The 22,538-nt window shown below is 52.7% G+C and overlaps 2 protein-coding genes across 3 annotated transcripts in view; one reads left to right on the top strand and one right to left on the bottom strand.

Annotated features, from left to right (window-relative positions):
• The window catches only part of SLCO2A1 (solute carrier organic anion transporter family member 2A1), a 30,070-nt gene extending 22,080 nt beyond the window's left edge, over positions 1-7,990 (top strand). For both annotated transcript variants that reach the window (XM_027802337.2, XM_005437144.3), the window contains 9 exons: positions 517-650; positions 1,805-1,892; positions 2,967-3,131; positions 4,169-4,358; positions 5,977-6,136; positions 6,503-6,672; positions 6,853-6,917; positions 7,074-7,194; positions 7,321-7,990. In XM_027802337.2, the coding sequence (XP_027658138.1) occupies positions 517-650; positions 1,805-1,892; positions 2,967-3,131; positions 4,169-4,358; positions 5,977-6,136; positions 6,503-6,672; positions 6,853-6,917; positions 7,074-7,194; positions 7,321-7,441 (1,214 nt within the window). In that variant the 3' untranslated portion in view covers positions 7,442-7,990. The remainder of the gene's footprint in view (positions 1-516; positions 651-1,804; positions 1,893-2,966; positions 3,132-4,168; positions 4,359-5,976; positions 6,137-6,502; positions 6,673-6,852; positions 6,918-7,073; positions 7,195-7,320) is intronic.
• A 3,559-nt stretch (positions 7,991-11,549) lies between these two features.
• On the bottom strand, positions 11,550-21,127 carry SRPRB (SRP receptor subunit beta). Its single transcript, XM_055723303.1, has 7 exons — positions 20,971-21,127; positions 20,705-20,799; positions 20,238-20,315; positions 18,414-18,496; positions 17,845-17,981; positions 16,860-16,914; positions 11,550-13,903 (listed from the first exon to the last, which is right to left on the bottom strand). The coding sequence occupies exons 1-7, from the start codon at positions 21,080-21,082 to the stop codon at positions 13,687-13,689; spliced, it is 777 nt and encodes a 258-aa protein (XP_055579278.1). The 5' UTR covers positions 21,083-21,127; the 3' UTR covers positions 11,550-13,686.
• Between the last annotated feature and the right edge of the window lie 1,411 nt (positions 21,128-22,538).

Raw genomic sequence — 22,538 nt, 5'->3', positions numbered from 1 at the left:
ACCAAGCCAGGAACAATGGGAGAGCAGTTTTTTCCAGGAAAGGGGCTGTGGCATTTCCCAGTCCCTGTCTCGATTCAGCATCCCTGGCAGGCGGCGCGGTCCAAGCCCACCGTACACCCCAGGCAGAGGAGGATGGAGTTGGGTCCCCACAGCTGCCACCTTACTGGCTGGCTCGACAGGGAAGAGTTGAACCTGGGCCATCAACATACTTCGATGCTGACTAAATCCATCCTACAGTCATCTGGGAGGCTCAGCACAGTTTGGATGGGGAGTGGCGGTGCAGGTTCCTGGCCAAAGGAAGGGAGGTCAAACCCTGTCAGGGCTGGTCTTGCTACCAGTGCTGGTGGGACCTCCCATCTCCAGCCATTTGCTCTTCCACGCTGGTGAAGAGTCCCTTGGAGTGTGCCCACACGGACCCTTTGTGCTTCACCAGTCCGTGTTTGCACAGGTGTTTGCCCTTTTCACCCCCAGGCGTGCAGAAGCAGAGCTCTTACGATGGGTCCTTGTGTCTTGCAGCTACAGTGGCCCTGACGCCACGGGACCAGCGGTGGATCGGAGCCTGGTGGCTGGGACTGCTGATCTCCTCAGGCTGCTTGGTGCTCACATCCATTCCTTATTTCTTTTTCCCTCGGTACATGCTGAAAGGAGAGGTGAGACCTCATCTCCAGAGGGCCAGAACATTTCAGTGGCAGGGCTGCGCTCGGGGAGGGAATACCTGTCTCCAGAGGAGAGGGGTGGGAGGGAGGAAGGGAGCCCAGCAACCCTCCTCAGGTGTGGTTACAACTCCTCACAAGTTTTCTGGGCAAGCTTTGTGCCTCTAACACATGAAGGACGAGACCCTTTACTTCCTGACCATTAGCTGGAAAGCCAGAACCACCACAGCTCAGCGGACCAAACCCAGACTTCACATCCTTCCCGCTAGCTGCATTGGCAGCATCTGTTGGGAAGGCTTTGGGTAGACCTGTGCCTTCCCTGGAGCAGTGGGAGGGCTGGGTGGCTTCTTGGGGCTCCTGCATGCTGTCCTCCTTGGTAAGGGGTCTGTCCGTGGGGGTTTGACACCCCCGGGGTGTCTGACCCAGTTCTGCTGGTGATGGCTGTATCTTAATGCCCCATTGCAACACCCTCTGCAAGGACCTCCTCCCCTGACGCGGCAGCAGCAGCAGCGGTGGCAACCCCTGCTCGGAGCCGAGCGTCCCCAAGGAACAGCACTGGGATAAAGCTGGGCAGAAGACTTTGATAAATGGGCTTTTGTTTTGAGGAAAAATTGCGGAAAAGGGACAAGTTTCCCATTAAAACAAATTTTAAAAGATGCAAAATTATTATTCAGTGTTTTCAAAGCAAAGCCCCACTGGTTTAGTTTCAAAAGTAGTTTCGTTTTGTTTTGTTTTGAAATAGTTTAATCATTGATTCTTTAAAGGTCAAAATCAAACCCCAAATATTTCATTATTATAGCTAGAGGACTCATCAGACTTGAGCCGACCTGTCTCCAACTTCCATTGTCAGACTTTTTGCAGGATTAAAGAGGAGGTACCTTGCCAGGGTTCAGGCAAGGAAAGCTTCCCAAGTTCTCAAAACCCTCCTGAGCAGGACAAGCGTTTGTCTTGCAGCTCTGCTCAAGGGCTGCCGTGACTTTGGAGATAATCCACCCCCTCGCTGTAATGGGAAGGGAAACTCTCAGGCTTGGCTGGGGGTCAAAGGCATCTGGGACAGACCCTGCTCCTCCGGAGCTCGCTGCCTGCCGGGACGGTGCCAGCCACGCACGGGTGCTGCCCTCACCGCAGGCTGCTCTTCTCTCCCTCCCCAGGACCCGAACGCGAACGCGGAGGCTGGCATGCTCAGGAAGATGGAGAAGGGGGTAGCTGACGAAACCTCTCTGCTGGAGTTTATAAAAAGTAAAGGGCTGGCACTTAAAGGCGAGGGTGATGGGGGACACCGGGCCACGCTGGGTGGGTGGGGGCCACCACTCCAGCACTGCCCCGCTGAGGGGCTTTGTGGGAGCCGTGGGGTCTGGCCACCACGCTGCGGGCGATGCCAGGGCCAGAAGCACCGCCAGGGCTGTAGCACACCCTTCCCTAAGAATGTGGGGGAGGCGGACGCAGCCTCCCCTTGCTGTGGAGCAGAGGTCTGGGGGGCCTGAATTGTTTCTGAAGGTTGGTTTGAGGATTGTAAATGGCGTGAGCGTGCTGGGAAGTGCCAGCTGGGTGGTGTAACACAGCTCCGGGAGAGGCCACGGGGCTGCTGGCGCCAGTGGCCGCCGCTTTGGGAAGGTCACCGCACTGCAGCTTCTGCGGGTTTGTGTGTGTGTAGCTGAAACTGGCTTGAGTAGGGGGGTCACTGGTGAGAGAGACCAGTTTAATGACTTCTTCCAGCTCCTAGGATGACTTCTTTCCAGCTAAAGACCCTCTCTCCTTCCCTCTCCGTCCAGCACAGCCATAACCTGGCGCTGCCAGCTCCCACTTCTCTATCTCGCTGGGCTTTGAGGAATGATGCCGGGTCTCTGGGGCACTCTGCTAGAAGGGGCAAGCTAATTAGAGACCAAATAAGCAGGCTGCTCCCGAGGAGCCTGGAGTCAGCCTGCCTCTGCTGAAAGGGCAGGGAGGACGCGATGTCCCATGGCGCTCATCAGCTGCAGGAGCGGCTCTGGTCGCACCGCCCGAGGGTACGGGCCCTGCTCCAGGAGGACAAATGCACCGGGGCTGCGAAGTGCTCCTTGTGAGTCCAGGAAGGGGGAGAGGAAGGGTAGTGGGCAGAGCCGGCCCTCCACCTCGCCTCTCACAGTGCGTTGGCCACGGTCCTGCCAGCTGCCGGGCCAGATCAGGGTGCCTCCCCTTTCATTTTCCGTGCCCTTGGACATCCCCTGCACTAACTCCCAGGGAACAGCCTAAGGGTGGGGGTTTTCACAGTACAGATTCCTGACATGAGGAACCCAGGGATAAAATACGTTTTTTCCTGCTGTTTCCCTGTAGGATTCCCAAAGATATTCCTCAGGCTGCTCCTCAACCCCCTCTTCATCCTCCTGGTGCTGGCTCAGTGCAGCTTCTCCTCCGTCATTGCGGGTCTGGCCACCTTCCTCAACAAGTTCCTGGAGAAGCAGTACGGTGCCTCCTCCTCCTACGCCAACTTCCTCATAGGTGAGTGCAGCCAGGCAGCAGCAGCCATAGGGTGAAAAATACCCATCCGACACCAAAAAATCAGAGACAAAACTCTGTCATACTCATTTTTCAGTTTTCGAAAGCAGGCATTCTTTATTTTCAGTGCCAGATGCACGGGGGAGAAGTTCCGCCCGACGTGCATATCGACTTTGTTCACTGTTTATCTTTATATAGCCAGCCTATACATATTAATGACATTTCTGAGAAATTATTAACATATTCATTACAATTCCAAAACTACTTGTCATACCTACATGCTTACTATGCACGTGTGGTCTAATGGGTCGGGGGTCCTCTGGTGGTCATTTGGGACATCTTCATCATTTCTTCATCCTCTTCCTCATCATCTTCCTCTTCTTCTTCTCTTCCTTTTCGTGACCTTCTCTTCTCCTGGCCCTGTTTCAAGCACTCTTGGGTCATGTCTTGGTTTCGGACCGGTTCTTTTCTACTGGTAGCTAAACTACACAATGCAGTGTTGTACAGCTCAGCAATGTCACGGGTACATTAGTTGCAACATTTACAATTAAGCACACTGGTAAAATTCCTCCAGTGTCACATTGGCCAGGAGCCACCTGCCCATATTCCCCAGTTTTTATAAATCCTTCAGGAGGAAGTAATGGGAAACTGATATTCGGATGACACCCAGGGATCACCTTAAGATGGTTGATGACTTCCCTGACCTGAGACGCCTGCAGGCCAGGACTCTGCTGTCTACATTTGTTCACTCTCTCTCGTGGGCCAGCAACCACTCTCATTGAAAACTTGCAGCCCCACCACGTGGGTGAAGCGGGTCTGGACCCCTCGGATGCTTGGTCTTGCATCTCTCTAAGCCAGATTTCTGCGGCTTAGGTTTCTCATAGGTGCCAGCTGCCTTGGGTTTTGGCCTGTCTTGGGTAACAGTGGGGTCTCTGGGTTCTCCCAGTCACCATGAGGTCAAAGCCACTACCTCCAACCCCTGTCCACAGGGAGGTGACTGGCAGGCAGGATCCCCAGCTAATGCCATCGTTCCTCTGCAGGAGCTGTGAACCTGCCAGCAGCAGCACTTGGGATGCTCTTAGGAGGAATCATCATGAAACGTTTTGTCTTCTCCCTCCGGGCCATCCCCCGGTTTGCTGTGGTGGTGCTCGTTTTCTCCATTCTCATCTGCTTGCCCATTTTCTTCATGGGCTGCTCCACAGGGCACATCGATGGGATCTACCCCCCCAGGTAACGCAGGCACTTGCATTGTTTTCAGCTCCTTGTTCCTCCAGCTCTTGGCCCAATTACCCATGGGGTGGGATACATGCAGGTGGAGGGGAAGAGGCAGTAGACATCACCATGCTACTGCTTGCTCCTTGATCCCACTGCCTGGGGGAGATCTAAGCGCTATACAGCACAGAAAGCTTGGGAGGGCGTTTATTCCTGATTTTCTGTACCAAACCAGCAGGGTGTATTTTGCGCTCTGGATTTCTAGGGGGAAATTAGTAACGTTAGTGCCCACGTCCACATCAACCCTACACATGGGCACCTCGTGTGCTCCCTTTGTTCCAGCTGGACATCACCTTGTTCCTCATCTGGCTGGAAACTTTTGGCTCTTCTTGCCATGTCTTTTTAAGGTGAAAATGACATTTAGACTCCACCCCAGGCTTGCTGTCAAGTACATCGTGCTCATTTTCCAACGCACTGCCAGCAAGGGGCTTTCGTACAGATGTTTCCCATTGCTCACCGGCAATAAGCCTCCTGTCCTAGGGGTATGGTGGAGGGATGAGGGACGGGGCAGTCCCTGTGCTTCACCCACTTAAAAGCCACTTAAATAGCCATGGTGAAGGAAAGCAACAGCACTCTGCCAATCCACGTGTGGGTGATGTTTATATTTTGCTCTGAGCTCCGTACAGCACGCACCGTGCACTCAGGGGCATATGGAAGCCCGCTGAGGCGCTGGCATCTCAAGCTTTCTGCATGAGAGCAAGGCTTCAGACGTGAGGAGACCCCTCAGCTCAAGATCAGGTGCTGCAAGTGCTAAATTTTGAGCAGCACCTTGGCCTCTCAGCATTCACACAAGTTGACTGCCTGACTTGGCTCCAGTCTTGATGGGCTTTGCTGGGGGAGCTAGGAGCTGCTGGGGGGACTTGCATGGGAAAGGAGGCTCTTGCCTTATACTGTTTTGGAAACCTGCCCCCCTGCAATGGCAGCAGCGCATGAAGGCCTTTTGCCTGGGTCCCCAGGTAGCTGTGGGCTACGTGGATGGGTGAACCGGAGTCCAGCCCCATCCCACTGTGCCCAAAGGCAGGTCGGTCCCTGGTGCCAGCTTCCCGTAGGAGACGGACTGCGCTGCTCCAGCAGGTGAACTCCCTTGGGCAGCAAGGCAAGACAGGACAGATAATTTGATTTGTCCTCTTGACTTTCACACTGTCGTCAGGCTTGTTTGGAAACGAGCCCGCTTCCAATTTCTGTCTGAATGGTGTTTCCAGCTGGGGCTGTTCGCACATCTGTTTGCGCAGCTCTGGATGGAGCCCAGATATGTTTCTCCAGGCATTTGGCCGATTAGTTTTCAGCTGGGGCACTGTTTGGGGCTGGGGTGTGTGTGTGTGTGTGTGTGTGTGTGTGTGTGTGTGTAGTGTGTGAGTACTTGTTTGCAGACATAACATAATTACTGCTACATTCACCGTACACTTGCAAAGGTACCTGCAGGGGATCAGGGTCTGGCAGAAGGCCAGCTTGCTGCTGGCACCATCCCAGCACGAATAGGAATGGGGAAACTGGTCAACTAGTCAGAGGGATTTTTCTTCCTCCTGTCCTAGTTCTTTATTTTTTTTTAATTTTTTTTTCTCCTCCTTTTTGGCAGTACATTGAGTTCCCAGCAGCAGGTTAAGATGCCAAGTGGGTGCCACTGCTCTGAGCACATCTTTCACCCAGTGTGTGGAGAAAACAACGTGGAGTACGTCTCCCCCTGCTTCGCTGGCTGCACAAACAGCACCGCTAATTCTTCCACTCCCGAAAAAACAGTGAGTAAACCAAGGGGTTTGCAAAGCAGAGCGCACCTTGCTCACTGGTGACGGTGGAGCTAGTGATGCTGTAGGAACCTGAGAAATGCAGTAACGGGGCAGAGCCTTTTTGACACAGTAAGCGGGGAGGACTACTGGAGATGAAGTCCTGAGGTGTGAGAGAGAATTGCTGCAATGCCCTGGGAGTCTGCTTGGAGAAATGGGGATGGCAGCACATCCCATTGCAGGCTCCCACAGTCGTGCCTTAAAATAGGAGCTGATGCTCTTGTCAGTCTTCTGCAAAGTGATGTGGTCTGGTGCGTCACTAAAAACCCTGCTCTTGGCTTTGGGAGCTTTACATTTGTTTCTTCCAAATGTTTCCAACAGATCTACAAGAACTGTTCCCTGATCCCTGCTGGGAACGGTCTGTCCTTCGCCAAGACAGGCTCCTGTCCACTCAGCTGCTCCCACATGCTCCTTCCTGCCGTATTCCTCATCTCCTTTGCTGCCCTGGTAGCCTGCCTGTCCCACAACCCCCTCTACATGATGGTTTTACGGTGAGCAGTGGGCAGGGGCGGGTCGCAAGGCACTGGGGGAAGCATGATGTGATGGGTTCCCCATGCTGGGGACCAATGGAGCCTCTCAAACGTGCAACCAGGCCAAGGTGCTTGGCCAAATGCAGAGCCACCAGTGGCAGCTCTGACCACCCCCCATCCCCCATGGCTTCTCCCCTGCAGGGTGGTGAACCAGGATGAGAAGTCATTTGCCATTGGAGTCCAGTTCTTACTAATGAGGCTGCTGGGTGAGTGTCCATCTCCCAGTGAGGCTGGGGGAAGGCAGCAGGGTGCTCAGAGGCTTGCCCAAGCCCCAGGAGGTGTTGAACCTCCTCAGGGACAGCAAGCAAAGCATCCAGGCAGGGCAGGGTGGGCAGCCTGACTTCATCCTCTCTTCTCCAAAGCCTGGCTGCCAGCCCCGGCCATGTTTGGTGCCCTCATCGATTCCTCCTGCATCTACTGGCAAAAGCAGTGTACCCAGCGCCGGTTCTGCGCCTACTACAACAATGACTTCCTCCGCAACAGGTACCCTTGCTGTGTGTCCCCCTGTCCCCCCTCGGTGGGGACAACCATGGGGATGGTCCCCGGCACAGCCTGGTGCTGGCTGGAGGTGCCATCTCCAGACACAGCATCTCCCCACTCTTCTGACAGATACCTGGGGCTGCAGGTGGGCTACAAGGTGGTGGGCACCATCCTCCTCGCCCTCATCAGCTGGAAGGTGAAGAGGAGTAAGGAGTACAACGTGCAGGAGAAGGCAGCGGGGCTGGTGTAGCCCACCCAAGGACTGACTCCACACCCCCCGTTACCCACTGCCAGTACTTTGTCTTTTTTGGGTTTGTTTTTCCTCCTAAGGGAGCGAGTTCACCGTAGCAGCTCCGAGCTCCCCTCCTGCAGCCGTGCTCCCGGCGAGGGATGCTCCATGCCAGCCCCATCCTGGCACCGGCTTCTCCCAGGCTCTCCAGCGGCACCTTGTCCATCACTTTGGGGAGGGGTAGCCCCCACCAGCTGGAGCAGGAGGCAGATGGGGGCTGGAGCGCAGCCCCATCCCACCAACCCAGAGAAGTCCCTGCTGTGGGCAATGGTCCCTGCTCCGGCGTGATGTCTCCAGCCAGGCAATGCCTGCCCAGCTGGGACAGGAGCAGGGGAAACGGCTGCCAACCCTGTGGGGCTGCCCTGTGCCCCCCCCGCCTGCCCCCCCCTCACAGAGGTCAGCATGGACACTGCACACATGTTGTGAAAAGTTGTAACTAGGGGTTTATCGCAGAACATGTCAGGGTTTGTTGCTTTTTTTATTATAATTAAATAAAGGTCACTTTTCCAACTGTGGTGCTTTGCTGGTCTCCCCCCGCCCCAAGCTGGGGGATGCCTGCAGGTTGCATCCTGGCAGATGCTGAGTGCACCCCTTGCTAGCAAAGGTGAAGAAATGAGGGCACACAGGGCACGCGCTCCTCCTGCAGCTCCACCAGTGATGAGGGGCTGTGCCGAGCAGGCAGGCTGTGCCAGCTCACGGGCCAGGCAGCCCAGGGGCAGCGGTGCCCGGCTGCAGCCCTCTGCACCCTGCCTACAGCACCCAAAAGGTGTCTGCACAATTCAGCACAGAGCAGGCAGGGGTCTGCAGGCAGGGTGCTACATGCATGGGGCTGATGGCAGGGAGCCGCAGGCAAGGTACAGCGGGCATCAGGCTTGGGCTGTGGGCAGGGGGCTTCAGGCAGGGAGCTGGGACCTGCTTTCAGCAGGATGCAGGCAGCTGAGGGCACGGGCTGGAGGCAGGAGTTGTGAGCAGGGCTGGGCCTGGTGTTGAAGGCATAGTGCAGGGGGCTGGAGGCAGGCAGGGGCTGTGGGCAGGGACTGCATGCAGACAGCTGCAGGCACAGTGCAGGTGGGTGCAGGCAGGGGCTGGGGTCAGGGGGCTGCAGGCAGGGGCTGCAGGCAGGGTTGTGCAGCACATATCCCTGGCAGCAGTGCATCTAAAGGGAGAACAGCAGCTCCAGGGCCTCCCTGATCTGCTCCGCAGAGATTCACCTGCCCTGCCGCACCGCCTTTCCTGGCAGGACGAAGGCAGCCTGCTAGAACAGCAACAGCAGCAGTGGGACCTGGAGATGCACCCGCTGATAATGATGGCCTGCTGTCACCTGGAGAGGGTGACATGGCAGCACCACTTGACCGGTATCACAGGAATTGTTCCACGAGCTTCTCTGAAGATCCCGGCGCTGTGCAAAGGGCACAACATTCATCGCGCCAGGCCCGTGCTGCTGGAGGGGCAAAGGGCTCGAGGTGAACGCACTGCATCTGAGGAGGCCACATCTTTTCCGTGGCTCCTGTAGGAGGGGCGGCTGCTGAAGCACATTTGACACCCAGAGAGGACCGCGGCAGACGCAGCAATACTATCCACAGGGATGAGACAGCAAAAGATGCTGGAATGTCAGTTGGGTCAGGATCAGTGAGGTCCCCGGCCAGGCACAGCCACAGCCGTGGCTGAGCTGGAGATCACTACCCGCCCCCCCCCCCCCTCCCCCCCCCAGCTCAGGGAGGGACTGAGGGGCAGGGCAGGGGCTCCAGGGCCCATGGGCAAGGAGCAAGGGCCAGACAGGGCACCACACCTTCCTCCTCCCTTACACAGCAGCTGTATCCCCTCCTGGGCAGCATCACAGCCCGAGAGGTGACCTGGAGGGGATGGGGAGGGACAGGAGGGGAGCAGAAGAGTTGTCTTGGGTGAATGTATTCAGCCTCTGCTGTCCTTGTGCAGGGCACAGCACGACTTTTCCCCATGCTCTTGGCCAATGAGCCCTGCTGCATCCATGCTCACAGCACACAGCTAAGTTCCTTTGCATTTGCCTTTGCTGGGAAAGGCAACAGTTATTCTATTTGTTTTGCTTCCAAGACAGGAATAGCAAATGTCTCTCTCACCTCACCAAGAGGAGAAAATCACACCCAATATGGTTAAGGTGCACCCCTTTTTACAGAGCAGTGTGACAACCTTGCAATTTGAACAGAATTATTTTTTTTTTTTTGGCTGCTACCTTCTGGGGGTTTTGTTTGGGTTTTTTGGTTTTTTTTGTTTTTTTTTTTTCCCTTTACTGTGGTTTATCCTTGTCAATGTCAGTTGGTCCACGGGGATACGGACAGCTGAAACCGTGTGAAGACTCACCTCTCTGGAAGGAGTACAAGGACTCTTAGAGCAATCATGAATGTGCAGTTGAAGACACAGCTCACCACCCAAAGGTGGCTTGGTTGAATAAATAGTGAATGGAGTATTAGTTGCATGTTTACAACCCTTACAATTATGGAGGCCTTGTCATCAATCATCTTAGGGACTGTGATTCAAATTAGCAGCTATGATCAAATTAACCTGGCTGTCAGGCAAAGCGGTCACAGAGGGAGTAAAGGGAAAGGAGAGTAGAGGCAGGAGAGGACAGCAGGGGAGCTGCCTTGGATGTGCTCTGGATCAGCAAGTCTACGAAAACAAGGTCTGTCCTGGCTGTTCCCATTCCCACTCCCCCTCCACCTGGCAGGTTTTCCCTTAACACCCACATGACCTTCCTTAACTCTGCTTCTCCACCTCCATCCCACCAGGGGTAACATCAAGCTGGACAAGCCCCAGGAGGTGTCATCCAGCAAAAGAGGTGGCCCAAATGGGGCGAGCACAGAACCTTCTGGCCCCAAAGGTGTCACGGTGGCTGGGGCTAGTCAACGGCTCTATGCACAGGAAAGGTCACAGCTGCAACACCTGGTTTTGGGAGCCTTGGAAACCACCACTGGGGTGCCAGTGTTCAGGCACCACGCTATTTTTGCTTTTCTTTGCCTTTCAACAATCTCTCCTCCACTTTCATGTGGCTCCCGCTATCCTGGATCTCACTGTGCTTATCAATCCACTCCAAAAGCACCCTTCATTTCCAGGGGAACAATTCACAAGCAATGCACAGCCCATAGCAAAAAACATCCATCAAAAAAGCTCTAAAGGAGAAGGAAAGCCTCAATCCCTGCAGACGTGTAAATGCAGCAGGGTGACTGACTCTGGGTCAGGCAGCTGGAGCAGAAGGAACTGAGTTTATCACATCCCGCTGCCTCACCACAGCCATCCAAACACACTGGCTGCCAAGCCTCAGGAGCAACTTGCCAGGACAGCACAAAGCCACAGGCTGGGAACAAGGTTTATAAGTAAAAGCAAGAAGCAAAGCACAAAGCTGACTGGGGGGTGTGGGGTGTGTGTGAAACCCAACATTCAGATTTTCCAGTTCTGCCCTTTTCCCTGAGCAACTGGGGAAAACCAGCCCCAAATATTTAACAGGCAAGTCACGGAGTGCAGCCCAAAACCCACACGCAGCTCTGCAACAACCCAACGCACACGCTGTCCTCCGGCACGAGTGGCACTGGGTGCAGCCCCAGCTCAGCCACGCTGCCCTACACACCATGCTCAGGCAGGGAGAGCTGGTGTCTCCATCCAGCTACAGGGTGCCACTGCCACCCCCGGCAGGGCAAGTGCTCTGTGACTTCAACCCCAACAGCTGTGCACAGCGCACTGCAGCTGGCCCGAGTTCTCCAGTGCATTTGAGTACTTTTTTTTTTTTTTTTTTTTCTCTCTCTCCAGGTTTTTGGTCACTGGTTTGGGGGGGGGTTTGCTACGTGGTTATCAAGCCTCAAATACCCACACTAAGGCGGTAAATGCACACCAAATAAAAAAAATACCAACCGCCAACACCCCAAAGCCCTGTATGTGGAGAAGACTGTTTTTTGACAACACAGACCTGGCCACCAAGCAGGAAGGCCGATCTCCAACGTCATGTTGAGCAGCAGCAGAGCCCCAGTACACGTGGATTTGACGCCACTGAGAAGAGTCACGGCAAATGCAGACAGACTGAAGTGAGACTTGAGAACAAACATTTAAGCAAAAAAAATTTATTTAAGGAATACTTTTACTAAGAATAACTTAAAACCAACCATAGCCTCATGCTACCTTCCCCTCTTATCTCAGCAGAGGCTGGTGCTGCCTCTGCTTTTCAAGGAGACAGGCCTTTGCAAGCAGAATAACCACCCAAAGAAACAGCAATATTCCCACTTCAACATTATGGATTCAAAGCAGGCAGCCTAGGAAGGATCTCCAGCTAAAGGAGTTCAAGGCATGACAAACATTTTCTAGCAATATTCTGGCTGCAGGAAAAAAAGAGAATGTAACATCCTTTGTAAACAGAACCCTCCCCACCTCCTGCAGGGACAGCAGAAGAGCTGTTGGGCTCACAGGACTAGAAACATAAGGCCCGGCTTCATTATGAGCACAAGCCTTTGCTGAAGATTGTTCTCACTCTTCCCAACACCAACACTTGGCAATGCTACAGGGAGGCAGAGAATGCCCCCGACAGAAAGGAAAAGGACGCAACAGATCAGTTGAACAATGAAGGAAACATCAAACCAGAGAGGAGAGGAGCCAGCAAAAGACAAAAAAAGCTCTAACAGGAGCCAGCTACTGCCTCCTACCCTAAAACAAAAGGGGAAACAACAAAAAGGAAAAAATTAAATGGCGTAGGACTTCCCAATATGCAGCATAGAGAGCAATCATCCTCATGGAGGTGCTGCACAGAAATTACACCCCACCAGAGCACAAAGCTCTATTAAGCTGCTGGCCAGGGCGACTGTGTTTTAAGGCAGCTGAGGAAGGGGAAGCTGAACCCCCAGCACAGTGCCAGGCTGCTGCCTCCCACCTGATCAACACCAACGTTGCTGGAAGATCTCCCTTCGCATAACCAATGCTCCTGGCCAGACACAGGGAGGAGAGCCTAGTCCCTTGGACAACTCAGACACATGCTGAAGCAGAGCCCTCCAACACTCCAAGCAGCCTCGAGCCACTGAAATAGCTACCGACAGCCATCCCCTGAACCTTTAACAAGATTAATGGTTGAGATCACGCACAGAAGAGCAACTTCGGCTTTAAACACTACAGGCAAATAAGAACTGGGAAATATCACCTTTATTCCCCCTCTTCATTGAGCATCTTCCTCAGGAGGAGGAATCACACAAATGTGCTAGCACTCAGTGGCTTTCCCTCTCACTCTGCCACAACAGCTGACCAACTGCACACAGAAAAAGATCTTGCTGCAGTCACTGGAGCAGGAGACAGGCAGGGGACTGCACAGTGAAAGCCAGTCGTGCCAGATCTCACGTGTAATATAGGTATGAATCTAAAAACATAACCAACTCATAGTTTCAAGCTAAGACCCTACTACAGCTCTGCCACTTGGCAAGTGTATACATGTCTGCAGAAGAGCCTGAAGTATGGGAAGGAGAAGCAGAATGAGACAAGCTTTCAGGACATAACCCTCAGTTAAAGAAAGACTCCCAAGAACTGTCCAACAGTGGAAATCACCCAAAGACACAGGTGCCGCAGCTGGAGTGACAAAGGCAGAACAGCCAGCCTGTTTTTGGCATTTAATACACCACTCCACTAACACAAAAATGGGACTGTGCCAGACTGGAAGAACAGGAAAGTAGGAGACACGAAGGTTTTTTATACTCTCAATGACTGCCCAACAGAGAGAGTCCGTGCACTTTGCAGAGGTGTGCTCCCAAGCAGCGAGAGGCTGGAGAAAGAAGTGCGAATCAGGAGGTGACCAGTACCTCCAAGAGGCGACAGGCTTACAATGCTAAACCAAGGCAGAAGACAACATGCAGACGCCAATCTCTAAAACTCACCTGGCAGTGCACTCCTTCCTAATTTGCTTGGCATCTACCAAATGAAAAGCCTAAAGATTAAGGAAAAACACAAGCCCAGAGGGTCAGCATCCCAGAGGAAGACAAAGGAACAGGTGAGAGGAAAAAAAGTGTTGCAGTGTGAACAGTCAGAGGAAATCACACCAGCAATCGTGTCATGTTGCTCCCAAGCCCACAAGCAGCAGAGGAAGGTACCACAATGCTGATTTCCAGCTTGAGTTTCTTCTTTCTACAGCAAGATGAGATTTGAGTGCTTCAGACCATCTTTTTCCTTTCAGTCCCCAAGTCTCTCCCTCCAGCCCTGCCCTTCTCCGTTCAGGCGACCTTGGCCAGCCATTTCTCAAGGCCCTCGAAGTCAGCATCTCCATCCTCTCCCTTGCTGCCCCGAGCACTGCACTCCACAAATTCCACCTTCATGGGCAGCTGGGAGAAGTCGAAGTCCTTGCCCTTCTTCCCCAGCTGGGCAGGGCCCCCAGTGGCTGAGCCATCCAGACTGGTAGGGGCTGCGGAGCGGGTCACTCGTAAGGTATTGCTGCAGACAGAGAAGAGAAAGGGCCCAGAACTGTCAGCCAGGGGAATACCACCTACACCACGGCTACCGAGATGTTTTGAAGCCAGCACTGTCAGCAGGATGCCAGCTACACCAAGGATAGAAGGTCCCATAGCTCTGCCCGGGGAGGCATAGGCACTTTGGCCACTTCCACATACCCACTGGAAGGCACAAGTGCAGAGAGGCTCAAGAGAGCAAGACAGAAGACCACTCAAGGAGAGGGTGCCTAAACAGGTTTTGTTTTGTAATAAACAACAGCAAGAGTCAGGCAATTATGTCCTCACCTGAATTTCCCCAATATCCCCATGGCAGATGCCAGTCACCAGCAATTACGCGATTTAGTGCTCAAGATCTGCACTAGTTTAACAGATTAACTGGAAGAGAGAGGCACCTGCGATACCAGGGATCACGCAGGCACTCACCCCACTGCAGCATGTCAAATACCTTTAGGGATTGAGAAGGGGATTGAGTCTCCCCGCTGCTCCCCACAAGGAGTGCCTGCCCAAGGGCCAGGCTGCAACGTCACCACTACTCCTGCCCTTCAGCTTGCTGCAGCATCTCAGCTCCATGCCACATGCAGAGAGGAAGGATGGACCTCCCTGCCCACATGCACCAGCATCCAAGGCAGAGGCAGCACAGAGGGGTAGAACAGCCCTGCAGATGCAGAGGGGTTGTGATTTGCCTGCCGCTGAGGTACCCCCAAAAGCGAGGCGAGGGAAGTCAAGGGGCTGCATCAGGCACAGATGCAATCAGCAACCCCTTCCCGGCTCTTTGACCGCCTAGTAGAGCCTCACGGATGGAGTGCTGCATCTCCTTCAGAGATAGAAAAGCCTGGCAGTGCCTGCTCTCAGACAACCCCAGCTACTCCTTATTCACAGAAAGGAGCTAAATTAACAGGGCATCGGGAAAGAACACCACTGCCCAGAGGTGCAAGTTCAGGAGTAAGAGAGCAGACACTTCCTTGGGTTCTCCACATCAGGAGATCCAAGTATGGCAGTGCAGGGAGGAGGATGGCAGCCACCTGCTAGCCTGCAGGGAGAACGCTGCCTAAGAGGGAGCGTACGACCTACCTGGAAATCCAACTTCTACACACAGATAACCAGCAAATGCCCAACACTGGAACCAAGGAATGCTTATTTTCCTGGAGAGTTAGAAACCAATTCCTCCCTTAAAAATGGAAAGGTCAGGTATGCAGCCTGGAAGAGGCAACAGCACAAATAACACTGCTGCCGTCTACTGGCCAAGGAGATCACAGAATCATTTAGGTTGGAAAATACCCTTCAGATCACAGAGTCCAACTGTTAAACTAACACTGCCAAGTTGTCCTGGTTTTGGCTGACATAAAATTAATTTTCATCTTAGTAGCTGGTACAGTGCTGGTTTTTTGCATTTAATATGAGAATAATGTTGGTAACACACTGATGTTTTAGTTGTTGCTAAGTAGCGCCTAGTTTAACTCAAGGGCTTTTCAAGTTCCCCATGCTGTGCCAGCAAGCAAGTGCAGAAGCAGCTGGGAGGGAGCAGAGCCAGGGCAGCTGACCTGAACTAGCCAAAGGGATATTCCATACCACAGAACATCACGCTCAGTACATAAACTGGCGGGAGTTGACTGGGAGCCACCAGTCGCTGCTTGAGGACTGGCTGGGCTTTGGTCAGCAGGTGGTGAGCAACGGTATTGTGCATCACTTGTTTTTTTCCCCTTGAGTTTTATTCCTCTCTCCTCTTCATTACACTTATTATTGGGGTTTTGGTTTTAGTTTGTTTTTTTAACTTCATTTCAATTATTAAACTGTTCTTATTTCCACCCCCCAAGTTTTACCTTTTCCCAATTCTCCCTCTCATCGCACTGTGGGGGAAGAGGGAGCAAATGAGCAGCTATGTGACACTTAGTTGCTGGCTGGGGTTAAACCACGTCACAAGTTACCACTTGGCAACAAGATGGTCATATTCCACAAACGTGTATTTGTTTGCGAGACCAAAGAGCTACACTCCTGCTACTGCTCACAAGACTGCCTTGCTGCTAACTGCAAACCAGCAAACAGGACCCACAGGCAACAGGAGGGCAAAACATCCAGTTCTGAGTGTGCGTGGAAGGAAAAATCTCTCCTAGATGCTGGAAGAGAAGGCCACTACAACACAAGAGCTGCAGAGGTCTCTCCCAGAGAAGATTTGATCCAACTACAAGACTCACAGGCAGAATCTTTGTGCACAGAGATTAAAACCAGCTTTAAATAAATCATCTACTTGCCAGCCATTGATGCTGCAGCTCATTCAGCTGGCGGCTTACACTGTAGAAGTCTACAAGCCACTTTCTCCTCCTTCCACTTGCTCTTACAACTTAAAATTAGTAACAGATCATACATCATTTGTCTTCCCAGGTTAATGTTCTTCCTAGTATGAGATACAGAGCCAACACGGGGTCACAAACAGGCTCCTGCCATGCCTGTTAGCAGACCAGGAAAACTAGACACTCCCTTCCCAGCTGTGAAGCTTTGCATGCCAAGCCCTTCTGCATCAGAGCAGCCCTGCAAAAAAACCTGCCCCAGTACAACTGAGCAGAGCTACTGAGATCTTCACACCACTTGCAGAAAGTCTGACATTCGGAAGCCAGCCCTGCCTGTACCTGAGAGAGGACAGTGCCCTGGGAGGTATCGCTTAGCTTAGGGAAGGCTGCTTTTAGGAAAGGATTGGGATGTTGTTTTCCAACCCTCAGCTTCCAGGAGGCATTACACTGTTTGTGCCTACTGCTTTTTTGCATGCTTTTACAAGGACCAATCTTTTCTTATCTTGGTTACATCTACACAGACAAAACAGGCCGCTCCCCTTCTACAATGAACTTGGATGTGGCTCAAGGGACCTCGCGGAGCGCTGTGGTCAGAGACAGGAAGTAGAAGAGAGAGAGAAGCTCAGAGGGTTTAAGATCCAATTTCATACTTACAGCTCTTTCTCCAGCTGCTGTTGAATAAGTTTTGCTGATTTTGCCATTGTGACATCTATAGAGAGAAAAGGAAGAAAGCCCTTTGGTTTTATGGCAGAATTCAAAACTTGGTTCCTCCTCCTAAAGGTACAGCAAGGCCTGCTCATACTGTTCAGCCTTAAGAGATACTGGGACAAAGACAGCTGTGCCTGCACTAGGGGAAGAGATGCTGGAGCTTTGGGTTTGCAGGTGTGAATGGGAGCAAGCAACCCAAAGTCTGATATAAAGTAGGGAATTAATTTCTTCTTGCTGGGCAGTGGGTTGCTTCAGAGGACTCCCACCCACAAGGCCCAGCCCTCTCACCTGTCCGGGCATTATAGATCTCAACACAGCACTTTTTAACCTATGGCACATGGAGCTATGAAGGCCTTAGGCAGCTCCAGTAGTAGAGCACAAAATAATTAAGAAACCCAAATCTAATACTGCCCAAAAGCTTCAGACAGTTATACATGGATCCACACCTTCACTTTGTAAGTTGTAGGTATCTGAAAATCTAGTTCTTTCCAGTAACTGGATGCTCCTGCTAGTCCAGCCAAGAGAAACCATGTAAACATGGCAGCTAAATGGCTGTCCGATTTTAACACTGAGGCTACCAAGTGTGTACGGGCAGTTCATTACACTCAAGTTGATCGTATTTTCTGCTGCCTGCAGATTCAGGCAGACAGTTCTGCCCAAGCAGAAAGCCACCTGTCTTACTTAAACCTGTCTAAAAAGCTGTAGCTCTCCCACGTGGTGCTTCTCTGCAAAGCTATTAAGACATACCTGACCTAAGAATTCTTCCAACAGCTGCTAGAAACATTCCTGCTGAGTAGTCTGAGTTTGAAACCAAGTTCCAGCCTTCAGTTTGCTGAAATCCCAACTCCTAAGCAATTCAGCATCCACGGCATGAACCCCTATCACTCCAGGACTGAATCCAATGTCCAGCCCACAGGGCAGCACACAATACCTTGCTTATTGCAAGCGATCAGCAGTGCAGGTGCATTTTTGAGCACAGTGTTGTCGACCAGGACCTGGTACAGGAACTCTGCCACATCCTTCACCTCCCGCTGGAAGGCCACACTGTCCACCACAAACACAATGGCTCTGGAGGGAAGAACACGTGCTGGGCCTGAAGCTCTGGAACCATCCTCCCCCCAGGTATTCCAGCCTGGGCTATCATATTTGTTTCCACATCTGATCTCACCCAACCCAAGAGCAGGTTAGCATGTGCTGGCTGAATTACACCCCATGTCCAGCCCCAGCAGGAAATCTTTCCCACTCCGCCCCAGGGATACACCACATCCCCTACCCTCCCTGCTGCAGCTGCTTTGCCTCATGATGCACTGCACAGACAGATAAGGGGGAAAGCAGAACAATAGTGAACGCCCACAACCCCATGGCAGAGCTCCGACTCTCAGGGCGCCACCCCACAGCAAATCCAGCCCAGCTCACAGCATTCCCAGCACCATCATTTGATTTATCTCTTTGCAAAACGTCACCTGCCCCCTCATACCCTGCCAATCTCCTCCAAGTTACCTGGCTGCGGCCTTGAACCTCTCCAAGAACTGGAGCCGCAAACTCTCGTGGCCTGGAAGGTCGATTAAGGTCACGTTAGCACTCTGGGAACAGAAGCAAGAAGGTATTATTAAACCTGATCTAGGGTTACCTGTGATTGTGGGCTGGGGAAAACCAGTCTGATAGTGGTTTCCAGTTAGCCTGGTGTTAAAGCAGCAGCGGGTGAGTGAATCCCCACACCAGACAGAGGCACATAACTCCCCAAGGTGCAGCTTCTCCACCAGCCCAAACAATTGACAGTCAAAAGAAGTGCTGAGGAATGACATTCATGGCTAGGACTCAGTAAGGAGGGTGCCAACACCAGCAAACCACCCGCCAGAGCCGAGAGGACAGCGCATGACCAGAGAAAAGAGAACGTTCAACCCATTTCTCACCCACAATACCCAACCTACAACTACCACATGCACAGTGCAAGTAGCAAAGCTCATCAGTCACCCCTCTCGGTGCACCAGCAGATTCACATGGTCCCTGACAGCAAGTGGATCTCTGCACAGCAAAACAACAAACTCCTGTCCTGCAAGTCCCTGATACAGAATAATCATCCTACAGTCTCTGCATCAAGTTACCTATTCATGCGTGCAATCTACCCTACTGCAAGTCTACCTAAATACACAAACTTTGCTGGGAATAACACAAAAATACCCTTGCAAGAAACTTTTTTAATTAAAAACTGTAAATGTTTCCCTTTCCGCAGCCTCCAGCCAAAGCAATGATGTTTCAAAGAGAACAAATGCCTCTCACATGCTCCTAATCAAGACAGGGCCAGGTAGGGCCAGGTCACTGCTCTCAAGAAGAACACTTGTTCTCAAGAGGGAAGAGAACACTACACAAGACCCTACCTACCCACTGTTCTTGGATTTTAATGGAAACCTCATCTACAATTTTAAAAAATGAAAAATAAGCAGAAAAACAGCAGTCTGCCTTGCAGCATTCCAGTATCTCTTCCCCTACAAATAGTTATCTGCTCAATCTTAGACATAGAAAAGTACAAAACAAGTCCTGCACTTCTCTTTACTAAGTTTTTAATCTCTTACCATCACTATTGTCACTGAAGATTGCCACAGAGAAACCATAAAATCACCCTCTGCTTTTACAACCCACCAGCACGTAATGTGCTGCCAGTTTCCTGCTTTCACGGCCACACATGCACTCAGCACGACAAAAACACTCTGAAATGAGAGAGATTGCCATAAATTGAAAATAACTCTGTCTGTGGCAGTCCAGGAGCTGAAAGTAACAAAACCCTTTTTAAGACCATATGAAGTTCAGCTAGAGACCCTTTTTAAGCCTGCTTAAGCTTTTAATTTTACATTTCCTTGGGAGAAACAGAAATTACTGTCAAGCAAATAAACCAAACAACAGAACCACAAACCTCCTGCTCTGAACCACACCACTGTCCCCCACAGCACTGTGGGTTTTACTCCACTAATAAAAGAAGTTCCTTTTCCTCTTCTATATGAAAAAAATACCACACACCTTTCAAGGCATGATACGCAAACATGGTTTTCAGTCAAAAAGGTTTCATAATTTGACAAGCAATGAAAAAACAACCTGCCAAGACGAGAATTCCCTAATACCTCCCAGTATTTTCCTACTTTTTCATTGTACACTGCCTAGAAAAATCCTATCCTACACTTGGACCAAACTAGGGATTGACTTCAAGCTGGGAAGACCGAGCAGTACAAAAGGCATCAAGCCATGTTTAGCACAGGGAGTAGAAAAACAAAGGCACCAGCTGGCTATAAGAACCACGCACAAGTCAGAGCCAAAAGCTTGTCCACTCACCTTGTCGTTGCTGACTCTATAAACTGCAGAGCTGTCGGTTATTGAAGTCTGGGTATCACGGTATTTGCCTGTCAACAGCTGTGAAAAACAAAAGTAATTTTCAGAAAAAGGAGGCTGGAGGAACATGGACATCGTGTTTCATCCACTCAGAAACTCAAATGGTCTGTAAGAAGTAACAGGCTTCAGATATCTGATTTCAAATTACATGCACAAAACAGTTTCAGTTTTTTTCCCCCCCTAAAGAATTTTAAAAAACACTCATTAAGAAAAAAAAATCCATGTATATACTGAATCTCCGCATCACTACAGCAAGAAGGATGGCAGTGTGCCTGCAAGCCCTCTGGCGCGCCTTCACCTCCGCAGGAGGAGGCCGGAGGGGTGGCAGGGCGGCGGGCGCCGGGCAGCTCCCCGGCCTGGGGCTCCTCTCGCGGCCGCCCCGAGCCCCCCCACCCTAGCTCCCGGCTCACCCGCACGAACAGCAGCGTCTTCCCCGCGTCGCAGAGGCCCAGCAGCAGCACCGCCTTCCGGCCGCTCCTCCTGCCCTGCACGAACCTCCAGATCACTGCGGGGGAGAGCCGGGGCTCAGCGGGCGGCCCCGAGGTTCAGCGGGCGGCCCCGGCGGCCCCTCAAGCGGGCGCGACCCGGCGGCCGGTGCCCCCGACAGACCCCAGGGCGCGACCGGAGAGGTGGGGGGGGGGGGGGGGGGGCGGGGATCCCGCGGGCCGCAACTCACGAAGCGTGATGGCGACGACGAGCAGCGCCAGGAGGACGGAGAGCACGGCGGGGTCAGACACCCGCAGCTCCCGCTGCAGCGCCTCCAGGTGCGGCTGCAGCCTGCCCGCCATGCCGGCCCGCCGCACACGTCGCCGTTCCCCGCACTTCCGCTTCCGGCCCCGCGGCCTGCCGGGAGGGGCTGGCGGGGCGCGCAAGGGCTGCCGGGAGCCGTAGTTCCCGCCGTGCTGGGGGGGCGGGGGCCGGGCCCCGGGCGGGGGGGGCGCGTTGTCGCTGCCGCGGAGGGCGGGGGGGGGGGGCAGTGCACGGCAAGGCGCCGCGGGGCGGAGGGACCTGTGGGGCCCGGGAGGTGGTTGCTCTCCGCGCTCAGCACCAGGCCCTCGGTTTGAGGCGCAACATCTGGGGGTGATTAAACATCTGGGGGTGATTGGCGGCCTCTAGGTGCTGCGGCTGGTTTTGGGGCCCCCGGTTCAAGCAAGGCATCCGTGAACGATAGCAAGCTCCACAGAGAAACCACCGGGGTGGGCTGGGGGAGGTGGCACGGATGGCCACATCTGTGCCGGGCATCAGGGAGACGGAGCCAGGCTTCTCACAGCGGTGCAGGACGAGGAGCAATGGGAACACACTGAAACGAGAGAGGTTCGGAGTGGGCACAAGGGAAACTTCTTCCCCTTGAGGGCTGTCAGGCAGTGGGACGGGTTGCCCAGGGAGGTCATGGAGTTGCCGTCCTTGGAGGTTCTCGGTACCTGACTGGGTCAAGCCCTAAGCAACCTGGTTGACCCCTTTCTTTGAGCAGAAGGTTGGACAGGAGACCCTCCAGAGGTCCCTTCCCACTGGAGTTATTCTGTGATCCTCTAGCGAGGTTCCTGTTTTCCGTGCCTTCTACTTGTGGGACAAGGGCTTACACCTGATACAGAGTACAGATGACGCAGCTTTGCTTGGGGAAAGTTTTCTAACTGTAGCCGCAGGCAGTTGTAGAAGCAGGCTCTTAGAGGCACTGTCTCTCTTTCTTTGCTAGTTTTTAAGAACAGGTTAAAAAAGCCATCTGTCCAGTATACTTCATCCTACATAAACATGAAGAACTAAATTTCATTGCTTCCCGTCACACTCTACATTTCTGTCTTCCAACGTGATCTTCAGTCAGGCTAGCGAACTTCTCACAACACATACCGTATGCATCCAAAAATCATCAGTGTGAGCCCATCAAAATATTCATTCCCTCAAAGCCAGAAGATCTTAACAACCTTCTGCCCTCAGCAGCTCCTGCATACCTGCCTTGACAGCAGGGTTGGGACCTGCTGGGTTACCCGAGGCTCCGTTCCTCTGAAGCAGAGCGCCTCAGCAGGCCTTTTTCTCTTGCCTTTTTATTTTCACCGTGGATCAGAGTCAGGCTGCCCACCTACATGTTTGTTCTCAGGCCAGCAGCACATTGAACAGACTACCAAAACACACATGTTTCTAAGTAAGTCCTAGGTTTTTTTCAGACAGGAAGCCTACGCCTGGACTCTCCCCATCAATATACTTACGTGTTTTAAGAATACTGCCTGGTGGAAATGACTCAAATCCAGT

This window comes from Falco cherrug, chromosome 11, assembly GCF_023634085.1.
Source record: "Falco cherrug isolate bFalChe1 chromosome 11, bFalChe1.pri, whole genome shotgun sequence".
NCBI classification, from domain to species: domain Eukaryota; kingdom Metazoa; phylum Chordata; class Aves; order Falconiformes; family Falconidae; genus Falco; species Falco cherrug.
The sequence above is the reverse complement of the archived record's forward strand: the minus strand, read 5'-3'. Positions and strand labels throughout refer to the sequence as shown.